This window comes from Euprymna scolopes, chromosome 14 (genome assembly GCF_053919585.1).
Source record: "Euprymna scolopes isolate OS-2025 chromosome 14, ASM5391958v1, whole genome shotgun sequence".
NCBI classification, from domain to species: Eukaryota; Metazoa; Mollusca; class Cephalopoda; order Sepiida; family Sepiolidae; genus Euprymna; species Euprymna scolopes.
In genome coordinates this window covers 111,823,416-111,842,018 of record NC_136495.1, presented here as the reverse complement: position 1 = coordinate 111,842,018, position 18,603 = coordinate 111,823,416, and the positions used below count along the sequence as shown (strand labels likewise).

The window sequence follows — 18,603 nt, the reverse complement described above, 5'->3', positions numbered from 1 at the left end:
ACTATGTCCTCACTCAAAGAGCTTTCTTCTTCTTCCATTCAACACAATTAAGGAATGAATATTTAATATATAGGAATCGTTATAACTTGAACAATCTCTCTCTCTGAGTCTTACAACATCCCTCTCACTAAGATACAACATCATATGTAATAAGACAAGCACTCTCTCTAAGACTCTCTCTCAATGAAACCCCTATATAACAAACAGTATTTTGGTGTTCGTGAACCAGTTGCATCGGTGATGCAAGAAACCGAACCTGGGGTCGATACCACGAAAAAAAAAAAAAATTAAAAACACGTTTTAAAAGGGTCCAACATAATTTAAAAAATAAATAAATAAATAATACCACGAAAAAAAAAAAAAATTACACGATCACAGAATGCGAAAAAAAGAAAAAGAAACACGTTTTAAAAGGGTCCAAGATAATTAAAAAAATAAATAAATAATACCACGGAAAAAAAAAATTACACGATCACAGAAATGCGAACAAAAAAAAGAACAAAAAAAAAAAATTGAACACACACGCACACAGAGAACAGAAGATACCAGAAATATTAAAAAGAAAAAGAAGAAAAGGCCGATATGCCGTAAAAGAAATCCGTAGTAATGAATGGAAATATAGTAAACAAGTCACCATGCGTAATTCATTGATAAATGAATTGGTTTGATAAAAACACACACACACGCACACACACACACACATACACGCCAATGCAGAGATTGGGGGTCACCCATTATTGTTTTGAAATTTGTATGAAAATTTGTGTCAATATGAAATCGTTTGGACGAATTGTTGAATTTAATCTGTCAATCAAAATAGGAATTTTTCAAAGGTCGCATGTAGTCTCTGAAACAGCGTGTAAATTGTTTGGAAATGCGTTTTTGTGTTCATAGTTGAACTTTTCGGCTTTTGTGTGTTCATTTATTTTGTTTTTGAAAAAAAAAAAAAAGGGACAAATTTTTGTTTTGTGTCAGCGGACTTTTGAAATGTATAATGTAACGAATTTTTATTATTTTTTATGTGTTTTGTTGCAAAATGTTTAAATGTATTAAGGTATTTTTTTTTGAAAATGTTTTTATGATGTTGAACAAATATTGTAAATTGTCTTATGTATGTAAATTTTATTGATTTTCACAGCAAGAATTCAAAGTCAGCAGTAAATATACATTAGATTTAAACAGTCTAGGTGAAAATAAAACAAGTTAAGACGTATGGTTGGCTTACAGATTCAGTTAGAATTTTAGAAGGGGTACAAGAATTAAAATTATGTAAACGGGTATTTGGAGAGTTTTTAGATGTGATAAGCCGTAAGAAAAATGTTTTGTTTTAGCATTTGGTTTTTGTTGTTTTTTTTAGAGATCCTAAAAAATTTTCTCCAAGAAAAGTGACTTGGTAGGGATCGATAAGCACAAGAAGTGCCCCTATACGAAAAATTTGGGAACCTGGTTAATTAAGTGCTTAAAATAAGCTTGTTGCACGTACCGACTCCAAGCAAAGTGGTAAGTCTTGGCTTAATTAATAAACAGGCGTTGGAAAGAATATGAAAATTCTTAAGGGGACCAGTAAACCGAGGATAGGTAGTCCCGAGGCAATCACATATAGCTTAATGAAGTAAGAGGCAGGCAAAAATATGCCGTAGATTACGTAAGAAAGATATAACCTTGTATTTTTTTTAGAGATGCATGAATGTGGGATATATCTGCTGGATCTTAGAAGCTGGTGAGAGAAAAGAAAAATCACAAAAAATATCGGGCAATTAGATAGAATTTAGGCGCAATTAAGGTGTTGGGCGCAGAAAAGGTGTTAGTTAGTTAGGGGTGATATTTCTAAATCCTCATCGAAGTTTCAAGAATCCAAGCAAGGAAATCCGAGTGAATCCGTATGAGAGAAAAAAAAGTTATATCTTAAACTTCTGAAGCCAACCACAAAGATTTAAGTATATGAGCTTTGGTATGTCCCGTATAAGATTGTTATTGAAAAAACAAAAACAAAACAAAGCCATACTTGATAAGACTAACCATGCGGAAAGAGAGATCAGGACACTAGGGACGCAGGAAGTCGTCCATTTCGAGAAAGGTGAAAACCTCTAGTCTGTGGCACATGGGTGGCTGGAAAATAGCTGATGTGAATCATAGGTAAAGACCCTACACCCAAAAAGTAAAATGCCACAAAGATCAGAAAGGTTCTGATCTTATAAAAAAATAAATAATTGTGAAGTCGGCCGTGAAGGGCTGACTGAAAGAGACTTTTTTTGTGTTTTTTTAGCCTGATTTTTCTAGCCGTGTGGTTGTGTAGATGTAAAAATAAAAAAATGTACTAAATTTAAAAATGCATACATTTTTTTTTTTGTGAAATATGGAAGGGAGGAATGTTACATGATAAGGGCTGTCCCCTTTTCATGTAAGTATAAAAATGGAGAATTTAGTTTAAAATGAAAATGAAAATAGCATAGGCGAAATTCGAACCTCGTAATCTAGTTTAGAAATAGATTACGTGTGAGAATTTAAAAATGTAAAACAAACATTTGTTTAGAATATAGATAAATATTTCAAGGAAAGAATGTTGACTATCAAGTTTGTGATGAAATTTTAAATTGAAAGAATGCAGCTTATAAGATAATGTTTTTAACATATTGAATATAGGTTAAAATTCCTTTTGTAGAAATAGGAAAAGTTTTGGACACGTATGTCCAGAACACATCATGACGTCACGGAAAATAGAAAGTTCTAGGAATAGAGAAAAAACTTGAGAGTTAGTCAATCAGTGAAGAAACTCGGAGGGAGTCAGACGTCTAGAAGCGAGACGTCACTTCAAGAAAAAAATGTGAAACTTTGAATTCTTGATGATGGAATCACGGCCGTGTGAAGAATAAACCATCAAGTGTTTTTTGTAAAGCTCGTCTTGTGTCTTATGATTCTTCCAGAAAGGTAAAGTGGAATTGTATTAATATTTGTGTTATATGTCTTTACATACACGTCTCAGCATCATCATGTCCGAACTGTCTGAACACTATGTCCTCACTCAAAGAGCTTTCTTCTTCTTCCATTCAACACAATTAAGGAATGAATATTTAATATATAGGAATCGTTATAACTTGAACAATCTCTCTCTTTGAGTCTTACAACATCCCTCTCACTAAGATACAACATCATATGTAATAAGACAAGAACTCTCTCTAAGACTCTCTCTCAATGAAACCCCTATATAACGCAAAAAGCTATGTCAAATGGCCACCACATTCCACAGACTTGACTAGCCTCGACTTTTTCTTGTGGAGATATCTTAAAGAAAGAGTCTCATGTTAACAAACCCCAAACCCTGCAAGAATTGAAGAAAAACATCATGAACAAAATAAGGGAGTTAAACTGCAATCCAGAGATTCTGCAATCTGTCATGAATAATGCTTTGGAAAGAGCACAAATATGCAAAGCTGAAAATGGGCAACATTTAAAAGACATTATTTTTCATAAATAAAGATTGTTTGAATTTTGTATTTTTTTTTTTTTAATTTCTCAATGTCTTAGTCAGATTGTGTTAAAATTACAGAAAGATATCATCAAAAATAAAGAATCTATTTAAGTTCAAAACCCTTCAGTGACTTTTTGACACCCTGTACCTATCAGGACTATATTTAATTGATTGTAGTTACTTTTCTAAAAGTAGCTAATTAATGGCAAGGTAAAATTATTTAATCACTTTGAATTGCTAATATTTGAATTTTATTTTGTGTAAGCAGTTAGCTATGATTTCAATTTTCTATTCTACATTTACAATGTTTTATGAGTCAAACAAATACAATAAGCCTTACCGGCACTATTGACATCTTGTTCTTCTGGCAGCAAACATTCTTTGGTCTCTCGTTTCTTGCATTTTATGGTCGGACACCGGCACAACCATCGGAAGAAGGCAAAGTTGTAGAAAAAACTGAATCCAAGAACAATCAAAACGACCCCTGCTGGTGTGTACTTCATCTCCGGCAACCATTGTCTTTGCGGGGTGAGGATAAGCCAGACAAATGCTGTACAAAAACATTCGAAAACAATACGAGTTGTAGCATTCCACTGACGAGTGAGACTCACACCAGCAAATCGAAATAGAGTGAAGCATATTACAGTGCCTGAAAAAAAAAAAACACACACACACACACACAACAAAAAAGATTAATAAAAACACCATTTAATTTTATGGTCATTAAATGTTTGATTTATTTCAGAAAACAATAAAACACTTTCTTTTTTTTAATCCCATTCCTGATCATTTCTATGCATGGGATAAGCATTCTGAACACTTTCATTTTTTTTTATCTATATAATATTCTGCTTGTTTCTTACTTAGTCTGTACGTTACACTTAGGAGAAGGTCAAATACAATTTTTAAAGGTCGAAATGCATTAAAAAAAAAACACTACTGTGTGTTTTTTTGTTTTTGTTTTTTTTTTAAATACTAGCTATAAAGCAGTATAAGCTAGATAAAGATGGAAATTAATATGTCCAGATACTGTACCTATAATGCTCTGAGTTGGGAATAAACTAGTTGATATATAAAAGTAAATACATACATTCATTGTAGTTACTTGCTCTCTCATGAAAATACTAAGTACCATATTTTTTAAACAAAATTTCACAAATTGTTTTCTTTGTATTACTTACAAAGCGATAGAAGTTAGGTAAAGATTGAATTACCATATGAACATCACCCAAATAGCATGTATAAACTAGTAATAATATGAAGGACATTCCAAAAGTAACGTTGGACTGCTTTTTACAAGCTTGCAAGGATTTAGGGCTTACCATTAGCCTGAACAAGTCAAAAATGCTGGGGCAAGACACCAAGGTACCATTTGCTGTGATAGATTGTAGATAATTAGATTATTTCCTGTCTATATAATATTCTGCTTGTTCCTTCCCTAGTTAGTTTGTATGTTACACTTTGAAAAAGGCCAAATATAATTTTTGAAGGCCAAACTGCTTCAAAAAATTACCAAATTCGCAAAAATCTATTTCATGTATGCAAGAAATTCAAACCTGTTCGGTATCGACAGTATGATACTGCTTAACTTATGGAAGAAACTGATAGTCATTAATTTATGGGTGAGGGGGTACTATTTTCAAGCTGCCGTCTTTATAAGGGAAATCCCTGCTCAGTGAAGTAACGTGAAATAAAAATCAGACGACCAAAGCTACAAAACACTGAGAAAATTGCGAAAAGTGTTTCTGGAAATAGGTTAAAATTCAAAGGGGAATTTGATCATTTGATAATAAAGCATTCAAGGCAAAAATCTATGTCATGTATGCAAGAAATTCAAACCTGTTTGGTATCGAAAGTATGGTACTGTTTAATTTATGAAAGAAACTGATAAATACGTTTAGTGGAAATGTAAAGGGATAAAGAAATCTACAATGTCAGAAAAATTTGTTAGAAATTTAAAAAATTAATTTACAAGTGTATTTCCTGAAAGATTGTTGTACGAAGATTGTGGTAAAATTCGAGCTAAAGGAAAATGCAAGACCAGTGTTCAAACCAACAAGAAAGGTCCCATTTTCATCATTAGAAATGATAGACAAAGAATTTAAGAGACTTAAAGAAATTGAAGTGATTAAAAAAGTTGATTACTCAGAGTGGGCGTCACCCACAATATATGTAAAAAATAAAAATAAGAGTAGGCTTTGATTTTTCAATAGGCGTTAACTATTGTCTAAAAGACTGCAGCTATCCACTTCCTACACCAGGAGAAAACTTTTCAAAGTTGAATAGTAGAAAAATTTTCTCGAGAATTGATCTACAAGTAAAAGTCGAGGAATATGCAAAATATCTAACAATTAACATGCATAAAGAATTATTTCCATTAAAGCCTAGTGGTTTGAAATTAGCCTCAAATTTATTTCAGCAAATTAGGTATACGATGCTAGCTGACCTGGATTTTGCAATGTCATACTTAGATGACATTCTGATAAATAGTAAAAAAAATGTGGAAGAACGCAAAATTTGACAAAGAAAAATATAACATAGATAACCCCACCTTTCGTCTTGGGATAGGAATTACTGGTCTCTAATTGAACATCTATCCTGGATAGAGCAGATATGTTAAAAACTGTGTTGCCCAGGAAAAAAATATGACTGTGTTTTGTTATTCTGTGGTTTGTTATTCTGTTTTTATTCAAGAAGATCTACGCAGCGTTGCTAGGGGTAGAAAATGATAGATAGTCATCAAAAAAGGCTCAGTATGCTAAGAATAGCAGGTATGTTCAAACGCAACTTCATTTCTTCTCTATGTTTTATACGGACCTGGGGAATGCTGGGTAGGCCTGCTAGTCTATAATATAAAGGGAAGTTTTCTGTGTTTATGTCCAGCTAAAAGTAACAAACTACAAAACAAACACCCACAAAGTAGGTATATTTTTAACCAGCGTTGCCCTGGATGAATAATATCTAAAATATAGAAAAAAGTTATTCATTCTTTGATCCTAAACTAGTGCAGATCTTGTTGAGGAGAAAGGGGAATCGCAGCCATTTTATATAGTAAAGGGAAGTAAGTCAGGTTTTTTATCAAAGAGTTATTTCTCTTAGGACGAATCATTTCCTGAGGAATCTATATAAAGAAAAGTTGTGTATGTGTATGGTCAATGAGAGAAATGAGCTAAGCAGAGGAGAAAGGGAGGAGGGGTAAAGAAAGAAAATTAGAGAGAGAGAGAGGGGGGGGAGTAAAAAGATGGATGTTTTAATAGAAATATGTTACACTTTTGCCCCTGGGGCAACATCGGTTAGCCCTGCAAAAGAAAGTGATATGTAAAAATGTTTAAGGATGCAGTAAAATGTTATCCATGCGTCATGGGGGCACACATCAATTTAACTACAAAAAAAAAAAGAGAGAGAAACTTTAAAGGTTGATCCTTATTAAATATTTTATCTCACTTCAGACAAAACAAAAAAATACATACTTACTTATGACACACAAAGAAATTGTCCAAGAACTGCTGATTTGTTTTAGAGCATCAAAGATATCTTCAAGTCTATGAGAAGATAAATGGCTGAAGTTTCTGGCTTTGATATGGTGGAAACCAAACACCATTCCGATGGCTGAGACAGAACCAAACAATCCTGCAAGAACAGGGAAGAAAAAAATTGAATATCCATTGAATATTCATTATAAAGAGAAACTAAAATCAATATCTCTATCTCTACTAGTATATAAAAGAAATTTTGTGCGTAAGAGAGAGAGAGAGAGAGTGAGAGAGAGAGAGAGAGTTCTTTATGGACTCGTAAATGGCTGGGCTGACTTTTTTTTTAATTTCACACGAAGGTACTTGATGTCTCTGGGAGCGTTTTTATGTAGGTTTTGTATTGGAATGCATATGATAAGTATCGAAAATTGATAATCAAATAAATTCAATTAAAGAAGGAAGTCCGATTTTGATCAAAGTTAACACTTTTATATAACATAAAATCACAAGTGTATTTAAGAAGTGTTATCATCACACAAGCAGAAAGGCCAAGCTTATAAAATCAACTGTAGATTCTTTTATGATGGGGGAGCGTTCGAAATGAATGTTTTTTTTTTTTTTGTCTTCAAGCACAATTGAAAGATGATACTTGACTTTTGTATGTTTAACTTTAATTCGAGTGATTATGCAAAAATAATTTCATAAAATCAACAATTGGTTCTTTGATAAGACAGGGGCGTGTCCGAAATGAATGTTTCTGTTTAGGGCACAACTGAACCATGATACTTGACTTTTGGGTTTTAAACTTTAAGTGAAGCCATTATTTACAGATAATTTTATAAAATCGATAATAGATTCTCTACAGTGCAATGTGGACTGTAATGTATTGCGGGGTATCATGTGAAGCTTCCTGATAATACGTTGCAGAGAAGGGGGGAGCTAACTAAAGTAGGCAATCAATTGATTTAATTGAAAAATGGGCAATTTCATCGATTTTAATGGCAATAAAAGTATGGGAGAGTGAAAAATTTGTTGATTCTCACTCAATCCTGGACAACGTTAGGTCTCCCTGCTAGTTTTATATATAAAACTGGTGTTATTTGTTTGGAGATATATTGCTAGTCGAAAAAAACTACAAATATCTATATATTAATACAATAGCGTGTGTGTTATTTTGTGTGTCATGCTTACATCTTTTTTCTTCCGAGTGACTGTCGTTTAATTGTTATCATCTTCCATTTCTTGTAAGAAATAATTTTAACAAGAATTCTTCATAAGTTTTGGTTTCAGTTTCGATTATAGCTGAAGGAACACAAGTTATATTTATATAGATATTTTTTTTTCTTCATAAGTTTTGGTTTTGGTTTCGGTTCAAGCAGATGCACCCAAGTCATATGGATGTATTTTTTTATTTCTGAAATCACAACTTTATAATATACAAGAATCGATAGAAAATTGGCTCTATAATAATATATACAAAATCTGTATAAATGAAAATAGCATATTTAAGTGTATTTTACGACCGGGCTATGTTGGGTGTCCCTGCTAGTTTATATAAATACTTTTGCAGTTTAAACAAAAAAACTGCAATAATATCAGGGCGTCTCCATTTACGCTGAACATCCACAGAATGCCAACATCAGTATATTACATATGAAAGAGTGCACTGTGGAATTTAGTTATTGTAACATTATAGGCTTGACTCGTTATTTAGTAGTTATTGTAACGTTATAGGCTTGACTCGTTATGTAGTAGTTATTGTAACGTTATAGGCTTGACTCGTTATTTAGTAGTTATTGTAACGTTATAGGCTTGACTCGTTATTTAGTAGTTATTGTAACGTTATAGGCTTGACTCGTTATTTAGTAGTTATTGTAACGTTATAGGCTTGACTCGTTATGTAGTAGTTATTGTAACGTTATAGGCTTGACTCGTTATTTAGTAGTTATTGTAACGTTATAGGCTTGACTCACAAGGCTAAAACAAAAGGCAAAATGAAAGAAGAATCAAAGGCAGATAGACGTGTGCTTTCAATCAGCATTGGAGTCAAACTGTCTTAGCTTTTCCCAGGCAGTCTTTATTATTTCCGGTATCACAAATGCAAGGGAGGCAAATCATGACAACACAAAAGTTATGATTATAATTCTTGCCTTGAAAGAAAAGTTAAAAAATAACACTTGTAATATGAGATTAGGTAATAAAATTAAAAACTGTTAGTGCAGTAGTGTTTTCTAAAAAAAAAAATTTTTTTAATAAAACTATTGTTGATGTAACGTTTCTTACAAAAAGTTGTAAAACAGCAAATGACTTTAACAAACTAAAAATGAATTTTTTTCCTTAATGATTACAAAAAAAATCTTATCAACCACCGATTACCATGACAAATAACACCCTGCCTGGGAGCTCATCCTTCAAACTCCTTGGCTTAACATTCACATACAACATGAATTGGAACAAATACATTGAGGACATTGTCAAGGCTGCTGCAAAGAAGATGGGCTCCCTTCAGCCTGCTAGAAAATTACATCAGAGAATATTCTACATCTTTACAAAGCCACAATTCGCCCATGCATAGAATATTGTTGCCACATCTGGTGCATCTACCACTAGTCTCTCACTGTTAGACAGTCCAAAAAAAGAGTTTTAAATCTAATAGGTGCCGCACTATCGACCAAGCTCCAAGCTCTGTCTCATCATCGAAATGTTGCATCTCTGTGCCTGTTTTACAAATACTTTAATGAAATGTGCTCTGATGAACTCATACCACTTGTGTCCCTTTAAGGTGCATACTCCTGATTAACCTAACAAACAGCAAAATCCCACCCCTTCACTGTATAAGATGCTGGAAAGCCTTCTACTATAATAGTTTCTTCCCTCGGACTGCTAGACTTTGGAATTCTCTCTATGTTTCCTGCTTCCTTGACTGTACTGAGAGGCAAAAGTTTAAATGTAATGACTTTAAAGTGAGAAAAGGGTTATCTTTTCCGACTACTTCTATTTTATTAGATTAAGGTAGTTTGCTTGAAGCATTGTTTAATGTGTATATAAGAAGAAAGTTAAGTTTATAGAAGGCAGAACAATGCAAAGATGTGACAGATAGATCCAAACAGACGCAACTTAAGATAAAATGATGGAACCAAGTATGTAGTTTCACTTGTATTGATCCAATTCATGTGTATATGTATAACCATACATATATATATACATGTGTTTTTTGTTTTTTTATATGCCATATTTTACATGTAGAATGTTCTTATTTGTGTTAAGCAGTCAGGTGGTGTATCTGTGATGCTATATTTCGGGATGTCTTCCCTTCGTCAGGCGTGTGTTCAACTTTCAAACATGCATGGCAGATTTTATTGTAGATGGAGCAGGTTCACAGAAATTGGAAATTAATTTATTTGTTTCAGATGCATAATTTATTAATATCATGCGTGTGTTGTAACTCGATATTATTTGCAGTTTTGTTTTTTTTTAATATTAATATTTAGCCTTATCTGTGTACTATTAACTAGTCTTTATTCGTTTATTTATTTATTTGCTCTTTGTTTTTTTCTGCAGTTCTCTTAAGATCGTTGGGGGTTTTCATTTATTTTTCTTTTATAATTTTTACTATTATCATCAGGCGCGTTTTGGTATTATTTAACTTAAATTACTTGTTAGTTTTATTCATTATTTTATTTATTCATTTTTTATTATTTTCTGCGGTTCTGTCTTATTTTTTTCTGCAGTTCTTTTTAGGTGTTTTGACATTTTTTATACTTAAGGGGAGGTAACTGCATAAAATGTTCTTATATATATTAGTGATGGGACGATTCCAATATTTTCACGCTTTTGACACAATTACCGACGCTGTTCTCAATTTCGGATTCCAATTACCAACTCCGATTTCTTTATAATCTCTGAGGATTGAACTTTCAATCTCCGGAAGAGTGTTATTAAAAACTAAATTTTTATTTAATACTTTATCCGTTGCGCCACATGTTTGCAAAAATTCCCGAGTTCAACAAGATACACCTGGAGAAGGTCAGAGGTTACATCAGCCGAAACGTTGTGAGAATAACACTCATGGTAGTCCAAATAATCCTAATAACACAGATAAGTCTTCCACTTGCAATCTGTCTTTTGTAACCACTTGGCTATCGCCAGATTTTAATTGTTAATCCAGGATGCTAAATGCCAGAAAACTAGGACAATCACCAAAAGTCTATATTTCCTGTTTGTTTTGGGCAATCCTCCAGAGAATAAACACTTGACTGCCAGATAATCACTGGTTGATCTATTAAGTAGAGGAGGTTTTGGGTTACAGGAATAAGACTGACTAAAAATCATGAGAGCCATGGCGAGGATTGGAGGAGGAGAGGGAAATGAAATACATTGGTAATAATTTAAACTTATTGACATAGTTTCTAAGAAAAATTAACCAACAATGTCTGTCTATGTAAATAAACACACCTAAACACACATATATATATATATATATATATATATATATATATATATATATATATATATATATATTGACATAAATGCTTCATATATATATATATATGTATTAATTAGTTATATTTTTGGAAAAACGGATTCCAGCAGAGTGCCCTATTATAAGGAAAAATCTGAAAATAAGAGCGTATTATTTATATTTTATTTACAGAAAGTTTAGATGAGATAAGTCATCGGTACAGTCGGTTTCAAATCTGATAATTAGGGATTGTTTTAGATGCCATGAGTCTCGGCTGAAGAGAGCTTGATATGGGCATCTAAAATGGTCTCTAATTATCAGGTTTGAAACCGACAGTACCGATGACTTATCTCATTTAAACTTTCTCTAAATAAAACATATATATGTATTTAAAAAAATATACATATTGAAAAAATGTTGAAACGTCCCATCACTAACATTATATATATATATATATATATATATATATATATATATAGAGAGAGAGAGAGAGAGAGAGAGAGAGAGTCATCCACATAAAGTAGTTTCGCTGTTTCACAGCTTATCAGTGTGGCTAGACAGGCAACTGCCTCAAGCCAGGATCGAAATCTGACTGCCCAAATTACAGTCAAGGCTTCTCACCATTATGCTATATGGCTGCTGCTGTGTGGGTAATGGATTTAATGATGTTTAGTTTTGACATCGTTCAAATGCCTCCGCTGAATTTGTTTACACAAAGAGCGTCGCTTTATACGCTAATGGCAGTTTGTATAGTACTTCCCAAAATGCTCAACCCAATATATATATATATTATTAATGGGACGATTTCCAAATTTTTCCCAATTCCATACAATTCCAATTTAAGAGAGAAGGATAGACTGCGCCAGTTTTCCAACCTTGTATTTTATCTCATGGCACATCACCTTCCCAAATAGTCACTCATCTGGTACTGGCCAGGCTCAATGTTGCTTAACTTCGGTGGTCTGGCAAGAACCGTTGTGCCGAGAATAATAGTCTGAATAATGTGAATAATTTTTCATATTTTACCTTCCCATCCAACGACAGCAAGTGGAAAAATGTTGCACCTGTGAATCCAATATTCCTCATAGACCAACAGAACGGAAGACAACATCTGTGACATTGCAATGAAAAGTTGACCTGAAAAAAAAAAAGAAAGTGGTTCTAAATCATCATTTAGATACTGTATCATATAAATATTAATTTATCTGTCCAATGTCCGGTGTCACAAAAAAAAAAAAAACATCATCATCACAAACATTAATTAATGAGAAACGAATTACCTCCCTTTATAGTCGCTCTTTATCAGTTAAAAAATCATTAAAACCATTTCCTCTCCAAAAATTTTCAAAACAAAAAAACACAGGGCTGTCTGTTTATGGTTTTAAATTGGCTATTTTATTTTATAATTTTAAAAAATCATGTTGAGAAGAGACTAAGATTTTTGGCACTTCTGCATTTCAGTAGCATGAAGCTAATGTGTGTATTTTAGTTTCAAGAACCATCAACAGATGTCGCTTGTCAGACAAAGAACAGGGGTCGATAACTCTTCCTTTTCTAAAAGTGTGTGCAAACTAAAATTATATTTTAATACATTTTTATACAATCTTTCTGTACAAAAAATAAATTATTCTTAAACCTCTCTAAATGTTTCATGTTTTTTTATTATATTTTGCTACATTTTTATACAACCTTACCATAAAAAAAAACAAATAAATCTAAAAACAATGTATAAATGTTTCGTGTTTTTATCATATTTATTATTTTTAGTTATGAATCACTCATTGAAAAAGAGAGTATATTAATGCATCAAAATTATATTTTGATACATTTTTTATACAATAAATGTTTCGATTTTCATATATTTTTGTTATTATATATTTTTGCATTATCGTAAACACTTGTTTATATTTGAGATTCACATAATGGCTGTTAGACGTTAGTTCCCTTTCAGATAACAGGGGGTCGATAACTATGTCACTGTCCTGCAGAAATGCCGTATTTTATTATAGAATTTTTTTTAATTAAAAAAAATGTGTAAGTGAATTGACTTTATAATTTATATTAAAAAAAGTATTCAGAAAAAAAAAAACAATGTGTTGAATTTTCATTGAAAAAAAATGTAAAATTTTTAAATCAATTATTTTTGGCTTTAAAATCTTACAAAAGAATTTGCTAAAAAATTATTTTGAATTCGTTGTTATATGTTTTAGTTTTCGTTCATTTTATTTATAATGTGTTTTAAAAATATTTCAACTATCATGGAATTTCCACGGGTTCTACTAGTTTACATTATTTGAACTACTGTTCTTATCTTGAATAAATTTTCACAACCTTTCTGTTGATATTAGAGTTAAGGTTGTAGACCCATGGCATAGTGGATAAAATATGTGATAAAATTCAGTCATAAGTTACACTCTTCTGAAGGTTGAAGGTTCAATCCTCAGCGTAGACAACACTCAAATACAATTGTGAATTACTTAAGACTTCTACCCCGTCATAGCCGATGGAACAAGAACATGCTACCCTCGTGGATTAAATAAAGGATTCCGTTTGAAATTCCGTACAGTATCTCAATCTTCTCGGTCGATGTAACTTTCGATCTTCTTCAGGTGTATCTTATTTAACTGGGGAATGTTTTTGCTGAACTCAAAAATCTGCACAGAATCTTGATTTATTTAATATTTCAGGCGATGTAACCTCCGACCTTCTTCAGGTGGATCGTGTTGAACTCAGACCTATGGGATAGCGGATAAAGTACTAAGTAAAATTCAATTCTAAATGACATTCCTCAATGTGGGCAATACTAAAAATCAGATTGTGAAATGCTTAAGACTTATAATTGGATGGATTAAATGAAGGGTGCCATTCGAAATTTCATTCAGATTCCCAAGCTCGACAGAAAAATTTTCCACTTTGACAAAATACACCTGAAGAAGATCCAAGACTACATCGGCTAAAAGTTCGGAGGTTACATTGACCGAAACATTGCGAAAATAGCACTTGTATCATTAATATCAGAAAATTAAGTTTTTAAGTCGAAAATTTTTTCAAATTCAAGAATCATTTTTGGCATAAAAACTTAGGCACAAATTTTTCCAATTCTAATCCCCCTCCCCCCAAAAAAAATTCTAATGTTACCATTTCTCGATTCTAATCCTGATTAATCATCCCACTTGGTGTACCTTTTGGCAAACTTTTTCAATTTCTAACTTTAGAAAGATGTGATGCCAAATAACTAGAGAATTGCGGCCGTATGTCTGATATTTAAGAAAGCTAATAAATAGGATATGACTGTGGACCACAGGACACCTCCCTGTGGAATCTTCATGTGAAGCATCATTATGATTCTATTCAATAACAGTCTTGACACTATTGTGAGACCACAAAAGTTAAATCCATTCTGACCAGTTTTTATCCATAGGTCAGAGATTTCATCATCTGACACGTTGATGAGAACAGTAGTCCAAATAATCCAAATAATGCAAATTATCATTCCTCATCTCTAAAATTCAGAAACCAAAACTACTGTCACTTCCTACGTCTCTATGTGTCGAACTAAATTACACATTAAATTCTTACAATGTATAATAGATAATTTTGTGCCTCTGTAATCAAAAATTGAACTGTAATTCCCATGAATCACGTGATCCCCAGGTCCCCTTACTAGTCACTCAACTTCACAACTGTTACCAAGAATTGAAATACATTTATATAAAAAAAAGTTTAATTACACTTTATCTTATATTTGAAAAACCTGAACCCCTCAATTATCGCCCCAATAGCCCCCTTTTTCTTTTAGCCAAAATATTTGAGTCCTTAATCAATCAAACATTAGTCCATCGTCATCTTATAGACACTAAACTTCTTTCCAACTGACAGTATGCTCTTTCTACTGCAAATATTATTTGGACGTATATACTAGGCACTGGATAAAGTAGGGGGGGGGGGCAAGGGCAGTGGGCCAAGGTATAGTTAACACTTATGATAGGGTTTGACAAAATTAAATCATATGGTATTGCTGGACAAATACTTAAAAAATCAAATTCTTCTTAGACAAGAGAAAAATTCAGGTTGTCCTTGATGGTTGTTCATCAAAACATTATATAAATGCGAGAATGCCACAGTGTCGATCTTTGAACCTTTATTATTCCTCATCTCTCATCTCATCTCCGTTGTCTTTCAGGACACTTCACCACCAAATCTACATGACTTTTCCAGTTCTCTTGATCTTGCATGACAGTTTACAGGTCCCAAATGCTTTCCAATCCTGTGTTCTGTAGCAGGTTGTTAATGTAGGTCATTCTTCTTTTACCACAGTTTGGGTGTCCATCTGTTAGTATCCAGAGAACTAACTTGTTGGCTTCCTCTTCGCTGTGTCTCATGCAATGACCGGCTACTCTCATCCTTCTCTACTGTACTTTCAGTGATACTGGTGACAGGCTATCATAAAGCTGTTGGTTTGTTGCGTGGCTCCTCCATGATGTATTGAGGGCCATCCTGAGCATCTATGTGTAACAGCCATCCAGTCTCTTCTTCAGCATATTTGATACATGCCTCAGCACCATAGAGCAGGACTGTTTCTACTGTGGCAACAAAGAGTCTCACTTTCAACTTTTCTGAGAGAGTAGATGACCATATCTTCCTCAACTTGTGACATGCACTCCATACCAGTGCTTTTCTCACTTTAAAATCTTTTTCAATGCTCTCTGACCATGCTCTAAGGTACTTGAAGTTTTCGACAACCTTGAACAGAGTCCCATCAAGTACTTTCACTGCAATTGGGTCAACATGATTGAAGGCCTGTATCTCTATTTTCTTGGCATTGCAGTATAAACCCACCAATCGTGCTTCCTCTTCCAGTTGGCTTAGGACTTCTTGGGCTTGACCAATTTCCTCAGTTAGTAATGCTAGGTCATCAGCAAAATCGAGATCAATAATTACAATTAGTTGGACATGCTTGCTCTTTTGTCTGTGCACATGAAAACCAAGCTCCTTCTTCTCTTCCCTTGAGTGTCGTTCTTAGACAATAGTCAAGTACTATTATTATTATTCCTAATATTCATAAATAACATCCCTGATAAAAATGTCTCCGAGATGGGTATATTTGCTGATGGCATTGCACTGTATAACAGACATGAGAGAAAAACGAATGAACACATATCTAAAGCAATGGCTGAAACCTTGGAGGAATACTTTCAATCTGTAGAGAAATGGGAACATAAATGGATGGTAACATTTCATGCTACTAAGTCTAAGCTTCTTTCCTTTAACAATTACAAGAAATTTTTCTCAACTACTGACTGCAATGACTAATAATATGCTAACAGAAAACTCTTTGTTCAAACTCCTCGGCTTAACATTCACAGTTAACATGAATTGGAACAAATATATTGAGAAGATTGCCAAGGTTGCTGCAAAGGTAGGCTCTCTCTACCATGCTAGAAAATTACTCACACCTAAGAGTATCCTTTATCTCTACAAAGCCACCATTCGCCCATGCATAGAGTATGGTTGCCACATCTGGGCTGGTGCACCTGCCATTAGTCCCTCGCTTTAAGACAGGGTCCAAAAAAGAGGCTCAAACTTAATAGATCCCAGACTATCAACCAAACTCCAACTCCTGTCCCATTGCCGAAATGTTGCATCCCTGCACTTGTTTTACAAGTATTTTAATGGAAAGTGCTCTGACAAACTGGGAGCACTTCTACATCCTCAATGTAAATATCCCTAACTGACTCAACAAGCAGCAAAATCCCACCACTATACTGTAGAGACTCGTAGATGCCGCAAAACCTTCTATTCTAATAGTTGTTCCCTCAAACTGCTAGATTCTGGAATTGTCTCCCAGGTCCCGGGTCCCTGCTACCATGCAGAAGTTCTGGTGTAATGTGAAAGGACTTTTCACTGCTCCACTCCCTATATAGTGTCTCTGTAGATTTGGCCCCAAATATTAATCCCTTATATCTAAGTAGCACTGAGCCTTGTTTGGGGAGAAAATAAAAAACAGTAAAAAAAATAAAAGGGAGATTTTTCCCTATTTAAATCCATGGCTTAAGAATAATAAACAAAACCTGCATTAAAAAATCTTTTTTATCATCACAATCTCCATTCGTATTCAAAAACAAATTTTTCATTTCTATTTTTTTTTTAAATATTTTTATATTTAGTCCGATCACCAGTTTCTGTTCTGATCACTAAACTACTAATATCATAGATGGAGTAGGAGAAGATAGCCCTTTTTCAGTCACAAGTCCTCTTTTAAGAAGACATGTTTCAGTCCTCTTATATGGGACATGTTTCAGAAATATCAGTTATAAAATCCTTTCTCTCGGATAGGCTTATAAGAGTAGTTGCTGAGTAGTTTAATAGTAGGACATGTATCAGTTTCACATATCAGTTTTAGCCTGGGACATGTTTCAATTTGAAATATTAGTTTTAACCTGGGGTATGTTTCAGTTTGAAATACCAGTTTAGCAGGAGGTCATATTTAAGTTTAAAATATCAGTTGTAGCAGTGGGATGTGCTTTATTGAAAATATCAGTTTTAGCAGTATGACATACTTCAGTTTGAAATATCAGTTTAGCAGTATAACATACTTCAGTTTGAAATATCAGTTTAGCAGTATGACACACCTCAGTTTGAAATATCAGTTTAGCAGTATGACATACTTCAGTTTGAAATATCAGTTTAGCAGTATGACATACTTCAGTTTGAAATATCAGTTTAGCAGTATGACATCTTCAGTTTGAAATATCAGTTTAGCAGTATGACATACTTCAGTTTGAAATATCAGTTTAGCAGTATGACATCTTCAGTTTGAAATATCAGTTTAGCAGTATAACATACTTCAGTTTGAAATATCAGTTTAGCAGTATGACATACTTCAGTTTGAAATATCAGTTTAGCAGTATGACATCTTCAGTTTGAAATATCAGTTTAGCAGTATGACATCTTCAGTTTGAAATATCAGTTTAGCAGTATAACATACTTCAGTTTGAAATATCAGTTTAGCAGTATGACACACCTCAGTTTGAAATATCAGTTTAGCAGTATGACATACTTCAGTTTGAAATATCAGTTTAGCAGTATGACATACTTCAGTTTGAAATATCAGTTTAGCAGTATGACATCTTCAGTTTGAAATATCAGTTTAGCAGTATAACATACTTCAGTTTGAAATATCAGTTTAGCAGTATGAC

General features: G+C 33.2%; 1 protein-coding gene across 1 annotated transcript in view; it reads right to left on the bottom strand.

Moving 5' to 3' along the window:
* Window positions 1–18,603, bottom strand: part of LOC145293225 (solute carrier family 35 member F6-like) — a 62,323-nt gene that overhangs the window by 10,004 nt on the left and 33,716 nt on the right. The window contains exons 5-7 of the mRNA XM_080139769.1: window positions 12,431–12,541; window positions 6,944–7,099; window positions 3,810–4,118 (exon numbers count right to left, since the gene is read on the bottom strand). Coding sequence (XP_079995895.1) covers window positions 3,810–4,118; window positions 6,944–7,099; window positions 12,431–12,541 — 576 coding nt within the window. The remainder of the gene's footprint in view (window positions 1–3,809; window positions 4,119–6,943; window positions 7,100–12,430; window positions 12,542–18,603) is intronic.